The 20,027-nt window shown below is 43.1% G+C and overlaps 1 protein-coding gene across 3 annotated transcripts in view; it reads right to left on the bottom strand.

The window, feature by feature from the left end:
* The window catches only part of atrnl1a (attractin-like 1a), a 445,178-nt gene that overhangs the window by 249,710 nt on the left and 175,441 nt on the right, over positions 1 to 20,027 (bottom strand). For all 3 annotated transcript variants that reach the window (XM_033643351.2, XM_078160934.1, XM_033643359.2), the window contains 2 exons: positions 18,643 to 18,736; positions 4,214 to 4,266 (listed from right to left, as the gene is read on the bottom strand). In XM_033643351.2, the coding sequence (XP_033499242.2) occupies positions 4,214 to 4,266; positions 18,643 to 18,736 (147 nt within the window). The remainder of the gene's footprint in view (positions 1 to 4,213; positions 4,267 to 18,642; positions 18,737 to 20,027) is intronic.

The raw sequence follows: 20,027 nt of genomic DNA, 5'->3' as shown, positions 1-20,027 counted from the left end.
TTGGTCATATCATGCGGTGCAGATAGTTGTTCCCTCCAGTGGGCATGGTTTTAAGAGTATGACACATTGTGCTCTGTCTCTATTCCTCTGAGGGCAAAGTTGAGGGGAAGTCAACGAGGGCACGTCGAGCATCTAATGAAACGCAGCCACGGCTTTTCAAAGTCGTCCCCTTCAGAGGACGCCAGGTTAACAGGCTGAACCTGTGTCATTGCACGTCTCTGTCCTCATAGTGCTGGTTAACCTCCTTTTTTGACTTGTGACCCTTTGAAGTGAGGCAATGTTTGGTTCTGACCTCTTGTTGCAGGTTGCCCACAGTATCAGAAGTCCCTCGTCAGATTGCTTCATTTGAATAGTGTTAGGAAGAACTGAAGAGGTTTAACTATTCAGTACTTCAGACTGAAAAAGCAAAGACTGGAGGACAGTCAGAAAAACATAATTTGAGCAGCAGATATATTGTTGTTTTCTCTTCTTGTTGTCAGCAAACCTCAGGTATATATTGCAACCCTTACTTCAATACAAATAACCACAGACACAAGTGTAAAGGATTTTTGGGATGCTAAAGGCAGCAAAGTAAGATAAAAGTACAGTAAGATAAAAGAAGGTCACAGTTTTGTCCTGGAGCCTTTGTGACGGGGCAGCCGGACCTATATTAGCTCTTAAAAATACATTAGCAGAAGGAAAAGGTCTCGAAATATGTGCCATAGCTTACACAGAAACTTTTCCTGAATTCCTGTTTGTATTTATGCACTTTGCAAACTACATAAAGAGTTGAAACTGACCATGCTGGTCTATCCACACTGTCTCCTCCTCCCATTCCAGTTAATCTCTCCTCTGTCAGCTGTTTGATAACTCTTCACCATCTCTCCACATCAAAAGACTTCCACAGGTGGTGCAGATTTCTCAAATGTCTACTGTAAACCTGCCAGAAGCTCCAGCAAGGACAGTGCTGCCTCTCTGAGACTCTGCATGCAACTTTACATGATTGACATTATGCTATTTTTTTATCAGCACCTTCCTTCCAATGACATTTAAAGCTAATATTGACCTGGACCACAGTCGTGGCTGCTTCCCTTACAGCACGGGGAAATGGATGGCTTTTAAATGTGGAATTTATACACACTATCTCTCTGCATGTTGTGTGCATTCATGTGTGTGTGTATTCCTGTGTGTGCTCGGTCTTGATCAAACAAAGCTGGCCCGGTTTCATAGACAACAGAGAAGATAATGTCACAATAATGACAGGACATAATGTCAAATACATGTGAAAACACACACCACTTCAGCCGCAGCCATGGAGATGTCAAGGAGCCGTGCACCCACAGTCTTTAGGGGCCATTACAGCCTGTGCTTGTATGTCTGACTGTATGCATTTATATTATCTAAAGCCCTTCCAGTGCTGGGCAAGGGCATTGCATTAGTGCCATCTAGTGCCTTCAAACCTCAGTCCTGCATCCAGCAGGCAGGGTAAAGCCATGCCATCAATGAACTGTCAAATAAAAAGTGATTCACTTTTGATGATAGCACAAGTTGACACATATTTTTTGGTTTGGTTTTTTGTTCCTCATTGTAAACCAGATTATTACAGATAAGAATATCGTACATGGGCAGATTTCTCTGATCTAAATGTCTGATTCTGTGTCTTAAACTAAGGATAACTGGCATTTTAAGATAAAGCTTTGCAGCAGTGAAGGTGAACCCATGTTCCCATCTTCAATCACATTCTTGAGCAGAGGTTGTTTTGGCGATCAAAGACATATTTGAGGTGACCGGTGCAATCAGTGGCGTGACTCCTCTGATTGCTGTATCCTTTCGAGCCTCCCTCGCAGCAACAATGATAGCTCCACTCGAGCTGGAGGGCTATTGACATTGACAGGACTTGAACTTTATTCTGCTGTGTTATAATATTTAAACCGATGATGGCAATTTGTAGACGAATGTGTATTCGAGGGTGTTCGTGAGAGAGATGCAGAGCGAGGGAGCGTGTACTTGTGCGCCACAAAACATCTGTTTTGACTCTCCTCCTTCGTCTGCCCTTTAAGAGGAAAAACCGGCAATTTGTTGCAAATGAGCTAAGTCAATGTGATCCCTGCTAGCATCTGGAAACAGGAAAACAACTCCTGGACCGAAACACTCTCTCCTTGTATCGCTCCCCACCTCTCTCATGGTAGACCTGAGTAAGTGAAAGTAATGATAACCCTGTCCTCGTAGGTTATGAGCTTGTAACAATGATGTTCACGTTTTTCTGACAAGCAACTTTTCATGGTCAAAGTGTTTCAAGGTCAAGAATGGCCTTCAACCTCAGATGCTTTCGCTGAAGCAAAAGTGGATGTAATGAGACATTGTTATTAGCACAGCAAGACTTATTAGGGAGGAGGCAGAGGTGGAGGGTGGTGTCTACAATACAAAGAATGTGATTTGAACACAGGAGAGCACGGTGAGCATGCTGTGTCAATGTTCCCACAGAATAAGAGTGTGTGCGTGGCAGTACAGAGCAAACTATCAAATGCTTATGTGTCCCTTTGTATCATTCTGAGGATTTTGTGGGTCCATGAATGTAGCACAGGCGGAGCTCTCTTTAGTTTTTTTTTCCTCAGCAAAAGTCCGTGGAGTTTTGAGTCGCAGGGTGGATCAATGATGAGTCGATGGATGGATGAGAGGAGCAGCTGCTGCAAGTGAATGCAAACTTTTGGACCTAGAAGAATGAACGGTTAGACTTCACTTTCACCTGACATTCTGCTGCTCCATCTCTGGCCCAAGTGAATCCTTCACTCCGACAGTGCAGTGCAATTAATAGCAGAATGGTATATATATGTTACAAAAGCACTCCTTAATTATTGTCCATTTCCAAAAACTGAAAATCTACTTGTGGCAGCAGATGTTTAAATCATGGTGGGCCGCTTAAAATAAATGTATGTCTTGGAAATCCTGTCTCTCCTACCTGGAGTTGATGTTACTTTAACCAGGATCACAATCTTTCCCTAACCAAGACATTTAGCTGCCCAAACTTAAGCAAAACATAACTATAGACGTTTAAGATTAGGAAATGCTTTCAGTCATTTTCCAAAATGGGTATTAAAGTCATTTTGGAAGATACTTGTGGTTGGGTTGAATTGTGTCTTATGCCTCTCCATTGATAGCTTGTTTGCAATCAATCGACTTTTATGACCATAAACTGTATAAAATCATAGATGTAGCTATCATGACATCACCTATTGGTTTGTGGACGAGCTCAGCACTTTGGCCATCGCCTTTTTTTTTTAGTTTTATGAGCCAGAAGTGCCCATATTTGGACGACAGGATGGAGCTGTGGAGGATCACTGGGACTCGTGCTGTGTTGGTAGTCGTTGCCTCCAGTTATCTGCCCTCCATCTGGACAGCACACCAATGTATGACGTCATATCATGATACTGAGCAATTGGAAACTTCTGTGAGGGGTTCTGTTACTTTCATTCTGCCTCTACACGGTGGAGTTAGGCAGAGTCAGAGGCAACATGAGGTCCTGTCACTGCCTGATCTGATAAAGTGTATGAACTGTCCAGATGATGGATTTCAGTTCACTGCTGGGTCTCAAAGGAAGCTAAAAATGCCCAACCTACTGTAAGTCATCGTCCCAAAATAGCTGTGATATACCTTTCTAGTTACGTATTAGACTTCTGACACCTCTTGTAGTCAGAAAGCAAATACAAATATTAGCGTGTGACGTCTGTGTTTGCACACTCGGTCATGTCCATCTGTACGCTGAGTGGTTCCAAGAATGTCATTAACTGTCAAATCATTGCCAGAATAGGGCGTAAATACACTGCGTTGGTGTCATACCCTCCTCGAAGCTCCTAAACAGCACTGGAGGTACGTTTATATACATTTTGGCACAAATATGAGTGTTAGGAACTCAGTGAACTTATGGATCGACAGCAGAGAGGTGTATTCTACCGCAGAAGTGATTTAAAGAGTCTGTCCACATTCGTTACCATGCACACACACTCTTGCTCCCGAACTATGTGGTCATGGTTACTTTTCCATTTTATCTCAAGAAGGCTAGCAGGGTTAGCATTTAGCATTCTGGGTACCTTCCGTCCTTGGGTACATAGATGATAATCACAGGACACAGATTGACATAGCACGCAGCAGCATGTGTGTGTGTGTGTGTGTGTGTGTGTGTGTGAGGGCCAGGGAGGTGAGGGAGACTCAGGTGTAGCGGCATCAGGATACTTACAATAACATGTTCCTCTGAGAGGGTTGCCAAGGTAACGGTTCTCCGAGTCACATCTGGAGCGACACAGGAAAGGAGAGACAGGCGGAGAGGGTAAGACAAATAGGAGGAAGGAGAAGAAGAAAAAGAAGAAAGGAGAGAAAGACGAGAGGCATTAGCATTCAACAAGGGCTCAGTTTTTACAAAGACACATTTTTTTGTGTTAGAGTGTGTGTGTGTGTGTGTGTGTGTGTGTGGTTGTGTGTGTGTGTGCGCCAGGTGGGCCCTTGCTGCAGGTATTGTCTTCCCCCAGCTCTCTGCAAGGTGATTTCCCTCGACAGTCCTGTCTAGTCGGAGCTGCTCTCTTCTTCCCCAGGGGGCCCACACACACACACACACACACACACACACCATGATGAGAGAGAACACCTAACCTCCTGAAGCACTCTAACACAGATCTAATGCAACAGCAGGAGCATCAGAGGATCATCAGCTTATATATCTGGACAAGGTGAAAGATGTTGATGGATTTGCCTGATTAATCTTCAGCCCTACGATAAATATTGACATTTGGCACCATGGGGAAAAACTGAGATTACAGGCATAGTTTAGAGTTTTTTAAGTAGATGGCTAAACTACATTTTGTTGCCAATTCCCATCCACAGCTGTTCATCGCTTAGCATCCATGTCAGACTCCAGCCTGCTTCTCCAAACTGGTGGCCTGCTGACTGACATCTACTGTGTGCAATACACTGACTATTGATAAGTACCTCATATAACCCCACTTCAACAAATCCGAACTATCCCTTTAAGGGCAAACAATTTTTAAAAAATGATCAAAGACTGATATACAAGGCTAAAGGACAACTTTAACTTTGTCTTTTCTTGGTGAGTTGCAGAGGACAGCAGAATGACTAGTAAACATTAACAGTAAGAGAGTGCAAGAAAATGAAGCTGGTTTCAGTGTGGCCTGTCAACATGGGGAAAAGAGAGTGTTGAAACAATTTCAGCTATTCAGAATTGATATGTACTGACAAATTGAAAGTTTTGACAACATTGTGTCCACTCTACTGATTTACATGGAATAGCAGGATTCAATTTTTTCTAATCAATCACCAGAGACCTAGCCTGGAAATCCAGACTCAAATCTAGAAAGATTTTGAGTCTGGCCCTCACTGATACACCCTTCCTCCCCAGGGGGCAGCACTAACTGAGGCATATTAAATGCCGCCGCACACAATTGGATAGCACAATGGCCAATCAGAGCAAAATACAAGGTGACTTATTCGTTGCACTAAGCGCCATTTGTTTGCCGACCAGTGGGGCTAACTGATATATTATGCTTTTGCCGTATCCCGTCGGCAAAACGGCAAAAATGTCCTTCCTGGAAACAAAGGCTTCTAGGGCAGTCTTCTGTTCCTCTCTCAAGGAAAAAGATAAGTGTAGTTGGCTTAGTGTTTATTCCAAAGCTAAACTGAATGGACGCATCCTTCGGCAGCTGCCATCTTGGCTGTTTACTCTTTGACTCCTACAGCGCTGTCCTCATCATGTTACGCCCGCCCTGAGCCCACCTCTGTCAGATAGACTGATCCGATTGGTCCAATGGCGATTCCCCAGGCTCTGCTCGTCGGGGCCAGATCCCCGTGCAAAGCAAATATAAATTTGCTGGGGGCGGGGCATCTGGATTTCCAGGTTACCAGAGACCAACATATTCGCCTGAATCTGGTGTCATTTTGGGTCCACACTGATGTGTCATCATTGTGAATGTATATGGTTGCCATGCCAACATAGCCTACTGGTTTTGCCACCGAGCGGAGCAATGTACAAAAAAAAAAAAAAAAAAAATGTCAGAGAAAATTGAGAACACATGTCGTCAGTGTTAAATATTTCTTAATCAAGAGATCATAACAAATTCAAGAATCTTATTTAGCACGACAAACATGAAAGAGAGACCGTTCGGTGAATGTTTGAGTTATATCGACCCAGTGTCAGCTCCGTTTCCATCTTCAGGGGGGTTCAGTTTTTCCCAACCAATCACTAGAGACCAAAGTATCCGCCTGAATCTAAGGTCAGTTTAGGTCAACACTGATGTGTAACCATGCCAACATACTGGTTTTGCTGGGGGTTTAAGGGAGGAGTGGAGCAAAGTAAAACCAAACTTGGATGTTGGGTGATATTGAGCAGACGTGTCGATATAGAGCAGCCTTGATAGCAGCGTCTATCTTGTCTTACGCCGTTAGAATTGACATTACTCCACAATGGTTCCAACGTACAGCTTGACAACAGCTGTACAACAGTGCTAATCCCACTAGCGGCGCTGTTTGGCTAATCTTCAATTGCCCCCACAGCGCTACTGGATGTAGGTACCGTGACATCATCTATTGGTTTGTGGGCCTTGTGGACGGCATTACAGCCATTGCCATATTGGGTTTTTTTTTAGAGCCAGAAGTGACGATATTTGGGTGAGAGGTTGGTGCCTATCAGGACACTATCAGCACACGGCCTGTCACTCAAAGCAGGTGGCCCTTAATTATGTCTGAATTTAAGCCTTGATAAAATCTAAATCCCAAACTGTATTTTGTTCCAGGCTGTTAACATCTTTATTTCTGCTGTAGTTAGTCATTATAACATGAGGCTAAAGAAGCCAGCCTCAAGTGGCAGTTCAGTGAACTGCAGTTTTTGGCACTTTGGCTTCATTTTTCAGCCCCAAAAGCTGCCGCTTTGTCTGGACCCAGGCAACAGATGAAATTGTACACAGAGGGAAACTAACAATGTGAGCTTGAATGGTGTCACTAAAAAGTTTAAAGCTGCTCCTTCGTGGAAGACGGCAGCTGTATTGATCTTGGATTTATAGCAGGAACAATGGAGACACAGTAATGGCAAACAAATGGATCAAAAACTGCCAACACTGTAAACTCCTCAAAGCACTCCTGAAGCATAATCCACTGCTCTAATGCTGATCCAAAACAAATCATGACTCTGCCAATATATGGCTAAATACAAGACTTACGGAGCAGCTTGGGAGCTATATGAGTAGGCGGCACATGAGTTGTATATTCACTGCTGCTAAGTGGGTTTTTTGTGCAACCTTTAAAGACAATACAGAGATTTTTAGTGCAGTGTCCCTTAATTGTTGTAGTTGTAGCTTTAATCTAACTCAGAAGGTTTGTTCTGTATTCATCTCTGTCTCTCAGATGTTTTTGCATTGACATTAATCACTGCTGGTGAGTGGAAAAACAAAATGAGAAACATACTTGATATACTTTTGACAATAGAAAGAGAATAACATGGCATTTCAGTTTAAATACATCAGCCGCTGTCACTCATCAGAAACAATCTATTCAGTGTTTCATTTAAATTTCATTTCTGACATTTCACCATTTCTCAGTTATTCACTGTGACCAGATAGGGGTTGATTATCTTTAAAAAAAGACGCACACTTGTTGACGGACAGTAATTGGCTGTGGCTGAGAGTTGTGACCTTTAGGTTAAGGGAAAGTCTCTAATGTCCAGTGAGCTCTGCCGCAGCACAATTAGGTAAAGAACCAATTGATTTCTCCAGCAGAAATCTAATGAATTTTTCAAAATACATAATGGGATTTGCATGTGTTTCAAGGGGCCTGGTGGTCCAGGAGCATAAGGGCTTTTAAGTATAATGTAAATTATAACACAGCAGAAGTAATTAAAGAAAAATATCAGGGTTAACAGGTTTTTTCGAGTTATCGTCGAGGAATGATGTACATGCTTTCTGAGGCCATTAAAGTGTCAAGACGGATGACGTGTGCCTGAAGTGCAGATAGGAAAATTCTTGCCTGGCAGTAGAGGACAAAAAAGACGGAGTTATTAAACTTCCGCTGCCAAGAAATGTTAAAACTGTGGTGAGCGGACTAAATGTAATTGTTATTATAATATCAAGGCTTTTAACGTGTCTATAAAAAGCTGAAGCTCCACCGTGACGGAGCGGTATTCATCTTTTTTTATTGTTCTTTCTGTATGTGTGTGATGAGAGTGGCTCCATGACCTTCATCTGGAAGACTTTAAAATGAAAAACAAAAGTGTTTATTATCACTGCTGCAGCTAAAGTGAAGTTCTGTATCGTGGCCATTTGGAAAGAAAGAGAAATTGCTGGTGATCAAACCCATGTGCAGATGTTTGACAAGCTTTACTTAATATGGAATAAATATCAAAAGTTAACAGTTTCATATTGTTTCACAGTGAAGCAGAGGAGGATTAGGAAAGAGAGAGCATGAAAGACTCATGCAGGAGGAGAATGACAGGAAACAAAGAGGAATAAGTGAAGAAGAACAAGAGGGCAGGTGAGGTTTACAGCCGGAGTGTTTTTGAATTCGCTTGTAGTGCTGCAGCAGGTCACAGAGCAGCGCCGGATACTGAATATTTCATTCCTCTGTAAACCCCGGCCAAGGACGAGGCCTTAAACCTGGACTGCCTCACTGAGCTCACAACCTGAATCAGGAGTTTAGAACGACAATAAAACAAACAGAAAAGCAGAATGATACTTTAGGTCCAATAGTGGCACGTGAATCAGTTTAAGAGACCACTTGACATTTAGACCAACATGTTCCAAGTAACTGAGATTTCTGCTGAACTAAAGAACGGTCCTTTAAGAGAAGCTGAACGTGCTTATATTTTATTTCAGTTTGGCAGAGCTCAGTGAGTTCTCGGGTTTCTCACTGGGTGTCATGTGCAGGATAGAAATATGGAAAGAAGGAAACAAGTGGAGATATGAAACTTAAAGACAAGATGAAAGAAGATTATTAAACCAACAGTTTAGGATCCAGAGAGGAGACATGGATGGAGAGCAGGGTCATTGTATTGACATTTCTTAGACTGTGTTTAAATGCTTCATATCCCTAAAATCTGTAGAACCTAAGCTAAAATGTTATGTAAGTCAATAAACCATAATAACTGATAAAAGTATTATATTGTGTCATTGAAAAAAATACAAAAAATTGACTTGTTTTTCATCAATTTTACAAAATAAAAACACAAAAAATAATGATCAAAAAAATGTTTAAATGTAGTAACATAAAGAACATATTTCCTTACACCCCATGAGTTATTTGAACTATGTTCATTGTTTAGTTTTTGAGATATACTCATTTGAATGAGCACAGTAAAAAGACATTGTGATAGATTTATCATTCATGTCTTTGGCGCCGCCATGCATTTTCACACAGTTTTGCACCGCACATAACATAACACAATGACGAGTGTACAACATGATGACACAGAGGACAGAAGCCTTAGCTTTTTGCTGCAGAAAGAATGACTGCTCTAGCTGCTATGGTTCTTATTTCAGATTGATATTTATATATTCAGGATTGAGCAACTTCCAACAAGTATTACGGGGAAATACCGTCATAATTACGGCAAAATACTACGTTTACAAAGCACACTAGGTAAAGTAATGCAAGGTCATGGTGTGATGACAGGAAAGGCAGAGGCCTTAGCTTTACACTGCAGATAGAATGAATGCTTTAGCTATTATGGTGTTTATTTCAGATTGATATAATCAGGATCATACAAACAATGACTTCCAACAGCTATTACGGGGAAATACTGGCATATTTACACCGAAATACCACATTTGTACAGCATGTAAGGTAAGGTAATGCAAGGCCATGATGTGATGATGGAAAAGATGGAAGCCTTAGCTTTCTGCTGCAAAAAAAATCGATGTTCTATCTGTTATGGTTTTTAATTCAGTTACACACACATATATATATATATATATATATATATATATATATATATATATATATATATATATATATATACACATATACAGGATCATACAAACAACAATCTCCCGCCGCCATTATGAGAAAATACAGGCATGATTACAGCAAAATTCTGTGTTTGTACAGCATGTAAGGTGAGGTAATGCAAGGTCATGGTGTGATGATGGAAAAGATGGAAGCCTTAGCTTTCTGCTGCAAAAAAAATCAATGTCCTAGCTATTGTGTTTTTTATTTTAGATTGATATATACTCAGGATCGCACAAACAATGACCTCCAATGGCCATTATGGCGAAATACCAGCATAATTAAGACTAAATAGCATGTTTGCCCAGCACATGAGGAAAAGTCGGGTAATGCAAGGTCAGGATGTGATGAAGGGAAAGACAGAAGCCTTAGCTGTCTGCTGCAAAAAGAAAGAATGCTCCAGCTATTATAATTTTTATTTCAGATATACAGGATCATGCATACAAGGACTTCCTTACGGCCATTACGGGGAAATTCCAGCATAATTACAGCAAAATACTACATTTGCACTGCTGTAAGGTAAAGCAAGGTCATAATGTGATGATAGAAGAGACAGAAGTCTTATCTTTCTGCTGCAAAAAGAATGAATATTCTAGCTGTTATGGTTTGTATTTCAGATTGATTTAGGATCAGGCAAAAAACGACCTCCTACGGCCATTACGGCAAAATACCATGTTTGCACAGCACGTAAGGTAAGGTGAGGTAATGCGAGGTCATCGTATGATGATGGGAAAGACAGAATCCTTAGCTGTCTGCTGCAAAAAGAATGACTGTCCAAGGTATTTTGGTTTTTATTTCAGATTGATATATACACAGGATCATGCAAATGACTTCCGATTGCCACTACGGGACATACCGTTGTAATTACGGCAAGATAACATGTTTGCACGGCATGTAAGGTAATGTAAGGTCATACTGGGAAAGACAGAAGCCTTAGCTTTCTGCTGCAAAAAGAATGAATGTTCTAGCTGGTATGATTTTATTTCAGGATCATGCAAACAACAATTTTCCAGGGCCATTACAGGGAAAAACCAGCGTAATTACAGAAAAATACATTTGTGCAGGAAGTCCATTTTGAAGAGGTTAAAAGCTTTGGAGCTGCTTCACGTTGACTGCCACAAAGGAGCAGAACCCCCTTTCAGTTGTCATGAAGGGGGAAATTAATTATAAAGACCAAACTATTTTTGTACCAGGATGTAAACATGTTCATTTCTTTTGTAAACTGGGGCATTTTAACACAGGGTTCTACAGGGATTGACCCGCTTTTGCTGCCAGCCCCAAGTGGCCGTTCAGGGAACTGCAGGATTTGGCACTTCTGCGTTAACTTCATTTTTCAGCACTGGAGGTTGCAGCTCGACGAAACAAACACGACCAAAGCAAAATCAAAGCTAGTCATGTAGCTTGCAAGCTAACTAGCTTCTGATAAACTGGCTGAGCGTGTCCTGAGGCTGATACTGGCCACATATAGGTTTTAATATATGTGCAGAGAAGAAGGATAAGCTGACTCACAGGCTAAGTAGGCGGGGGCGAGGACGAGCTGTTTCTCTCTTGGGGGACACTAAAGTCCTGGACGCAGAGCTCCAACAAAAAGGGGACGGACACTTAAGCTGCTTACAACAGCCTAATGGGGACAAGATAAGGGCCACACAGGACTGGACTGCCTCATCACTTAAAACACACTCTGACTCAGCTGCAGACACACACACACACACAGACGGGTGACGAGTGTTTTTGCTCTGCTTGCTGTTCCTGTAAACCCCTGCAAAGATGAACAAATTGGAGATTAAAGGTCACGATGATACTGGTCCTGCTTGTTGGTGTGTTTTGGTGTGTGTGTCGTTTCTTGTGAAGGTGTTTCAACTGTTGAGACTTTCACAGGCATTAAAATGACTCAGTGTGCAGTTAGTAAAACAGAAAACTACACAGGCTACCTCGTTGAGCAACATTTCAAATGACAAACACAAACACTTCCTCTCCTGACAAGTACAGTAAAAGATGCAAATTAACAGTCAATTAGTGGAGTTCTCTGCATTTGGAGAGGAGGCCAATTAAAGCTAAATCAACAGTCAGTCAGACAGACAAGGCAGCACGAGAGAAAACAAGGAGGAATAAAGTGGAGACCTCAGTGAAGTGAATGTTAAAGTGCTAGATAGATAGATTATTCATGAGTGATGTAAATTAGAACTGTAACCTCATGTAAACAGCAGGAGAACATCTGGTGGAGCTATTCCACAGAGTATCTGTAGCTCAGGTATAGACCATATTCCTGCAGTCTTGACCTGTCACGTTCACACTCCGAGCTACGTGCAGCAGCTGTTACTGTTCACACGTTCACATCGGCTCTGTAAACACATGGTGGATTTGCTGTAAGACTCATTTTCACTCTGCTGGTGGCACAGCCACGGGACACTGACGGACCGTCCAACACTGGTCCAGTCAAAGATATCTCAACAGCTACAACTAATGAGAAATTTAGTTTGAATGTTGATCATCCCCAGAGGATGATCTTAACTGATTTTGGTGTTTCTGGAAACATCAAAACCCATCGGCTATCGCTAAGACATCGATAAGATTCTAGGGGCAACAGTCAATGTTTCAGCAGTCCTGGCAGACCCGTGCCTCAATGGACCTGGTGCTCAGGGCCTGCTCTCATACTGCCATGATCAAGGCCCCTGTCCTGCCCTTCAGGCCGGACTTTTCTAGCCCCTGGTAGGATTACCATCTGCCGATGGTACAACTCATGGAAGCTTTGGTCTTTCACGGTATTTCCTCTCCCTCCTCATCACCCTGTGTCGTCTGCTGCCTGAGGCACTCTCTGAGCAGGTCATCCCGAGGGACCATCTTCCTCATGTATTCTTGGATGCTCCTTGTTTTGTCCTGAGTTGTGGTTCAGACACTCAAAAATCCTCGCCCTCCTCCATTTTGCTGCTCGTGGTTTCTACAGGGCTGTGCACATGCTGTGTCTTTAACCACCTGGGAAATGTGAGGTCAGGTGCTAGGTGTTACTCTTGTGCCTTTTCTGTGCCAGCTTTCAAGAGCGCGGTTGGCAGCTTGAGGTTGCTAAGCAATCTTACAAGCACCATATCAAAACTTTTTTACCTGAAATCCTGAGTGCAGAGCTGATCTTCCTCCAGGCACTGTTTGTGTGTAGCCCTATTGTCCGTAGAACAGATATACCAAAAGCTGAACCCAGAAGTTTATCTCTGGGCACAGCTGTCACGGCCTGAAAAATAGGTGCTCGGGAACGCGTGCGCACCGCTCTGACGTTGATCTGTTGTTTCAGCGTGCCTGCCGTGCGTCTACATTAAAAACAATGAATCTGAGGGCACAAAAAACGTGACGTGTACGGCGCTGGACTTTGGGTATAACCAACAGTGAAACAGCTCACTATTCCTGCTGGGTATCTGATGACCAGTAGAGCGTGCATGTTGATGGCTTGAGTCTCAAGCAGGATTTATACTTGTGCTGCAGACCCTACGCCATAGCCTACACACATGATCTTCGCAGTTGTGAGCATTTATACTTGTGTGGTGGTGTGTCTGTGTCACTCTGCAGTTACACCTCCAAGACACTAATTGGTGGCGGGGTTTCTGTGAAGTGCTGTAAAGTTTAGTTGATCCAAAACACACATTAAACACACATTAAACATGGCTTAATAGAGACCGTTTCAAACACAAGTACACAAATCAGCTTCACTATAACTCGCAGCATTCAGAGACAAACACTTGTCTTTATCTGGACACATTTTCCCCACAAATACAACATGCTAACGTTATTAGCACAAGCCTATGGCATTTTACATTGTATAAATTAGCCTAGCAGCTAGCTTACTTCTCCTCTACTCATATGAATCCAGGGACAACAGCAACATGTAACAAAGGTAACATTACAAAATTCAGCTCCATTACAACTCACAAGGTTCATTGACAAAACAACTCTCTTATACTAAACACGCTTTCCAAGCAAATACAACATGCTAACATTATTAGCACAAGCCTATGGCATTTTACATTGTATAAATTAGCCTAGCAGCTAGCAGAGATTTCCTCTGTTCATATGAAGCCAGGATAAATCACATACAAGACTTATAATGCTATTTTTGTGGAGGCTTTATTGTCTTCACGATTTACTGTTTCTTATCTGTGAAATTAAAGTAAATAAAAGTTTTGTTTCCACTGAGGGAAATGGTTTCAGCTTACAGAAACAGACAGGAAGTCTACGTCACCACAATGTGTAGTTACATTTCTGGGGAGGCTACGGCATTGACTCAACACAGAAGTATATTCCGCCTTATTCCTCCCACTTAGTTGGCTTCTTAGCACCGACCTCCTTGTGTCCTCATCATGGCTTGATGAAATTATAAATATACACACATATATATGGTATGTAATTGTGGGTGTCAAAGTGTGAATTGTCTGTGTTGACAGAACGTGGGTCCTGATGTAAATATAGCTGACGTGGGACTACAAACATTGTGAAGCATTGATGGATTAAAAGCACAAACAAACAGTGAGGACAGACAGACAGACAGACAGAAGAAATTCCTTTTCTGTGTTATGTGAATGAAACAAAAGATGAAAGACCGTCACACAAATCCAGAAGCAGAGATAATATCTCATGAATGCAGGCACTTAAGGATACACACACACACACACACACACACACACACACACACACATAAAAGCAAATTTACCTAATGGCCTCATTAACTCTGACTCTTAGTGTTTGTGACTCTGCACAGAACACACACTCTCGAATATGCATCCACACACCTGATGTAACCTGGGGACGCTTACCGTCCGCCCCCGGGGGGAAATTGCTCGTTCATAATCAAAACGACAAACAAATGGCCCTCTACTTGGCACACCATTTTGGAGTGACTCAAGCAAAAACAAACAGCGGCATGATAGAGAGACATTTAGAGAGAGACAGAGAGGGTGTCAGAGCAAATCAAAGGTGAAAGCGACTGCAGCACAGTGGCTTAGGGACGCACAAGTGAACACACACAAACACACCATTTCTGCTCTCAGCCTCTGTGGAGGCTCCACCAGAATAATGAAATATGGCTGTGCGCTGAAAAGAAACATTACGCCCAAAAAAACAGACACGAATGGCAAGTGAAGGAAGGGCCAACTCTACATTCACTCATAGTCAACTGCAGCTGGGGATTGTTGCAGATCTACTAAAATGTAACTAGCATGATCATCAGAATAAATTGTTTTAGGTAGCGCAGATGTTGTGGTAACAGTTGCTGGGAAAATTTGATGTTTAACTTTTATACAAGGTTTTCCCTGCCTATCTAAGACAAAGGCGGGCCGCCTGGGTGATTTTGGCCGCCGCCTTTGTTAAAGCGTGTGTGTGTGCATGGGGGGCGTCCAGATGTAGCGTAGGGAGGGGCGCACATTCAGTGCGACGCGCTTGTTTTTTCGTCCGGCGCACAGCTCCACGGACCTGCTTCTCCCTCCGGTGTTGTGTCAGATCCCAGTTCCCCCTCAGGCTGTGTCTCTCCTACTGTTTCCCACGGAGCTCTGCCCCATTTGAAAGGCGAAGGAAGCACGTATGTGGAAAGACGTCACCTCCGAGATGTAGAATGTGTATTATAGAAGAGAAACACATATTTCAGGACCGCTGACTTGTATCATCAGAACAGACATGTCCTGTGATTTTCAGCCTCCTTTCATATTTAATAGAGGGGGGACAATACCTGACAGTAATATTCTCAGCTGTCAGGATGTGCCTGCTGTAAAGGGTAAATATAATCATAGAAGGCTGGAAATCATAGGACATGTCTGTTCTGATTATACAAGTAATGTAGCCTGATAGTCTTAATGACTCACCTTAGAGCAACATTCATAGCTGCGTCAATCTCAACCATGTTTGTCGCAACTGTCATGAAAGAAGGAAACAAGAGTTGCACACTCTGGCTCCATGTCACTTTGATTTAGATGATGTTTCAGCCCTCTGGCCTTCTTCAAGATCAACAATCACACAATATGGGGTAAAATATGGTCTTAAAGCAGGCCTGAGAGCCAAAACATCATCTAAAGCTTCAGGAGAACATTCAGTTCATACTCGTACTCATACTTGTCGTCCTCCGCTTATCCGGGTCCGGGTCGCGGGGGCAGCAGCCTCAGCAGAGAAGCCCAGACAGTCCTCTCCCCAGCCGGGCGATGTAATCCCTCCAGCGTGTCCTGGGGCGGCCCTGAGGTCTCCTCCCGGTTGGACATGCCCAGAAGGCATCCTTACCAGATGCCCGAACCACCTCAACTGGCTCCTCTCGATGTGGAGGAGCAGCGACTCTACTCCGAGTCCCTCCCGGATGTCTGAGCTCCTCACCCTATCTCTAAGGCTGAGCCCAGCCACCCTGCGGAGGAAACTCATTTCGGCCGCTTGTACTCACGATCTCGTTCTTTCGGTCACTACCCAGCGCTTGTGACCATAGGTGAGGGTTGGAACCAGAGCATGTGAGCGGAGCGGAGCTGGAACAGAGCTGAGCGGGGAGCGGGAGGATTTTGTGTTGAGCGAGGAGCGGCTATTTTTTTTAAAAGGTGGAGCGGAGCCTTATCTCTCACTCCAATTTCGCTCCGGTTGCTCATACTCCACCTAGAATGCATCTTTGCACCTGCGCACATCCACACTATTTTCTTTCAAAACTATGGAGTTTACTGTGTACTTCAGAAAAGAAACTGAGAAGAGAAGCAGCGGTACCTTGGAGAACGGTCCCTAACTGCGGGGAGAGGCGAGAGGGCTTCCCCTGAGAATCTACCAAGCTTATGTTTTATTTGTGAATAGAAGATTACAGGTTAGGGTAGTACGAGTGGTGTGCGAGTGGAGTGGGATAAAATTTATGATGGAGTGGAGCGGAGCGGAGCGAAGAATGCGCAGAACCAAGCGGAGCAGACGAGCGGTGCAAAGTGACAGGTCTGCAAGCGAGGAGCGGAAATTTTCACCCGCTCCGCTCACATGCTCTGGTTGGAACATAGATCGACCGGTAAATCGAGAACATTCAGTTGACAGTGATATTAATGTGATATAGCTAACAAGCCAAGTTAGCCCTCAGAGATAATATGTGCTAACTACACTGAGAATGGATCGGAAATGTGCCGACACCAGATATCAAACACAAGCCAGATGTCGCGTCATATTAAGTTGCTGTGGCCTGTAATTCTACCACGTCAAACAGAAAATGCAGAAGATAAAATCATCTCTGAGCATAGCTGGACAAAGCCTCTCGTCCTCCAGGCAGCTGCCTCCGTCTCACTCAGACTCACCCTGGGTCTGTGTCTGCAGCTGCCTTTATTGGAGAGCAGCATGAAAGCAGGGAGCTCTCACTCTGCGGCTCAATTGGGGGACGTTTCATTTACTGCACACTGACTGACAAAAAATAAATTAATTACATTAAATTAAATTGAATAAATGTGTCAGCCCTGTGATAGTCAGCATTAAGCCAAATATCTCCAGTGATGAGTGCACAACTGTGTCTCAAAGGAACGCTGATCAGAGCTGGCAGAAAACATGTGGAGAGAGTCTTTAGTGTGAGGTCGTGTTCATGTCAGGAGCTGAGCTGGAGTTTAGGATCACTTCAGGGTTACGTGGAGGTTGGAGGTGAAAGTCAAAGCTTAAGTTAAGGGTCGGGACATTTGCATAATCGGAAGCAGGTATGAGTCAAGATGTGTGTGTGTGTGTGTGTGCAGGGTGTATGCTGTGTGGCTTTAATATTTGAAGTCTGCAAGCTGCTTGTAGCTCTCATTAGGCGATCAGTTTATGGTTTAAAAGAATCTGACTCTGTATCAAAACACACTTCACCACTTCTTAAACCAGTGATAATATTTATGCAGCTTTTGTCTCCCGATGTTTTCTCATTCAGTTAAGTGAAAGAAACTGATCAAACACATTAACAAACAATCAGCTGTAATAAAGTGAACTGACTCTGCAGGCTCCACCGACGTGAACACAGAAACCACAACTCTGAATAAACACATTACCAACTGTACAATCGCATAATGGCAGCAATTACAAGCACAAAGCAGGTTTATGAAACATCTAACACACACACACACACACACACACACACACACACACACACTGGTATGTATAATCAATAACACCTGAAACATGCTATCACAGTTTAAACAAAGACTGTCTCACTGCTTCAGTCGTCTTGTCTCATATTACTGTATGTTCGTTTTCCTGGACATGGCACACACACACACACACACACACACACACACACACACACACACACACACTGTACTCTCTGTCTCTGCTCTCTGCCTCGCCTGTTAGATTTATTGATGCAGCAGTTTTCAGTCTGTCTCTGTGGTGTGTTGGTCTGCCGAGTCATTTAGGATATTGTAGTGCTGCAGCAGTTGAGTCTGGCACATTCAGGGGGAAACACACACACACACACACACACACACACACACTGTACTGTATACACACAAGCTTTTGTTCATCATTATTCTCTCTATCTTCCTCACAAAGAAAATATCACATTCCCCCAAAACTCAAAAACCCTTGAGTCTGTCTGTAAGTTTTATTCAAAGTGTTACTATAACCCAAAGTTTAGCATCACCTTAAGGTGTGGCATTAACTGGATGACCTAATGATGGATGGGTAGGGTGGATGGGCATTAATCACACTGCAGTTATGTGATCATGTACTCACAGCTGACACTGGTCTCCCTTGATGCCCTTAGTGGTACAGAAGCACTTCCCTGTGTTGACGTGGCACACGTTGGCGTGGCTGTTACATTTGCACGCTGCAGAGAAAAGACAGTGTTTGAAGAGAAAGAGATGTGTTAGGATTTTATCTCTGAAATGTCACAGTAGAAACCAACATTTTCTTTTCAACTTGTGCAGCAAATGCTTCAGTTCCTTTGATGGTAATCTACTGCCGCGGCGCTGCTCTGCATCCAGCACTTAAATCCTCTGACAGTGTGGTTACCAGTGTTTCAGGTGAGGGAATGTATGCAGACAAAGAGAGTGAGTGGGGGAGAGTGGAGGGTGCTGAAAAAGGTGGAGAAAGAAGCAGAGATGATGAGAGAGACGAGTGAAGTGAAGAGGTGAAGGAAAGGGGGAGGAAGAAAAGGACAAATCGCTCATTTTCAGAGAAACACTGAAGCATCTTGTGAGTCATTCCCACTCTGCACTAATGGGTGTTAAGTTCCTGATTGAAATGTTTTCTCTTGTGTCTCTGTTCTCAGGCGCGACTGAACTGCACGCACCTTTACCTAATACAACTTTAAAAAGCATCATTACTTTAACACTGTTATGCTTTTCTTTACTAAACTGAAAAAAATGTTTCTGGGCACCAAAAGGTCACCAGAGAACTGTTTTACAGCACTGTTTTTTATTTGATTAAATATTTAAAGAAGTATTTTATAAATATAAAGACGGTCCTCACATAAAAAAGGCTGCCTGTGCAGGAAAAAGATGAAAATACTTTTGAAATTGTTGCTACATGACCTGAGAAAACAGAGATTTTTCCGCAAGCTGTTTTTGAAATCTTCTGCACAGGGCGTAAAATTAACACCGGCCAAGCGCCAATGGCGGGTAAAAAATGAGCTTGGCATATAAAACAAAAACAAAAACCCGCCAGTGGCCGATGGAAAATTCTGAATTGCATGTGGGTTTTTTATGTGCTTCGACCATTTCTGCCAGCTGTGTCAGACTATTTTGACCCTCGCGGCTTATTGTATGTGTGCCGGGAACGCATGACATCAGCTACCAGAACCCTGGGCATTCTATGGTAACTTCTGACACATTTCTGCCGTGAAGCCACCGCCAGAAAAGAGGAAAAACGAAGATGAACATGTTGGACTTGGACAAGAAGAACAGACAGTTAAACGAAGTACAAATGTCGCACGGCATTTGATTGAAAAATGGAAACTAGACGAGGCTGGCCAGCCGTGGTCATGGCTGACCTACGACCCGCACACCAACACAATGAGCTGCAGCCTCTGCTGCAAGCACGCCAAAGAAACACAGAGGACAGGGTTGGATTTTCCTAAAGTTGGAAGGTAATTATTTTTAGTCAAACAAGGCACGATT

Source organism: Epinephelus lanceolatus, chromosome 17, assembly GCF_041903045.1.
Source record: "Epinephelus lanceolatus isolate andai-2023 chromosome 17, ASM4190304v1, whole genome shotgun sequence".
Classification (NCBI taxonomy): Eukaryota; Metazoa; Chordata; class Actinopteri; order Perciformes; family Serranidae; genus Epinephelus; species Epinephelus lanceolatus.
Note: the sequence above shows the minus strand (reverse complement) of the source record. Positions and strands in the feature narration are given on the sequence as shown.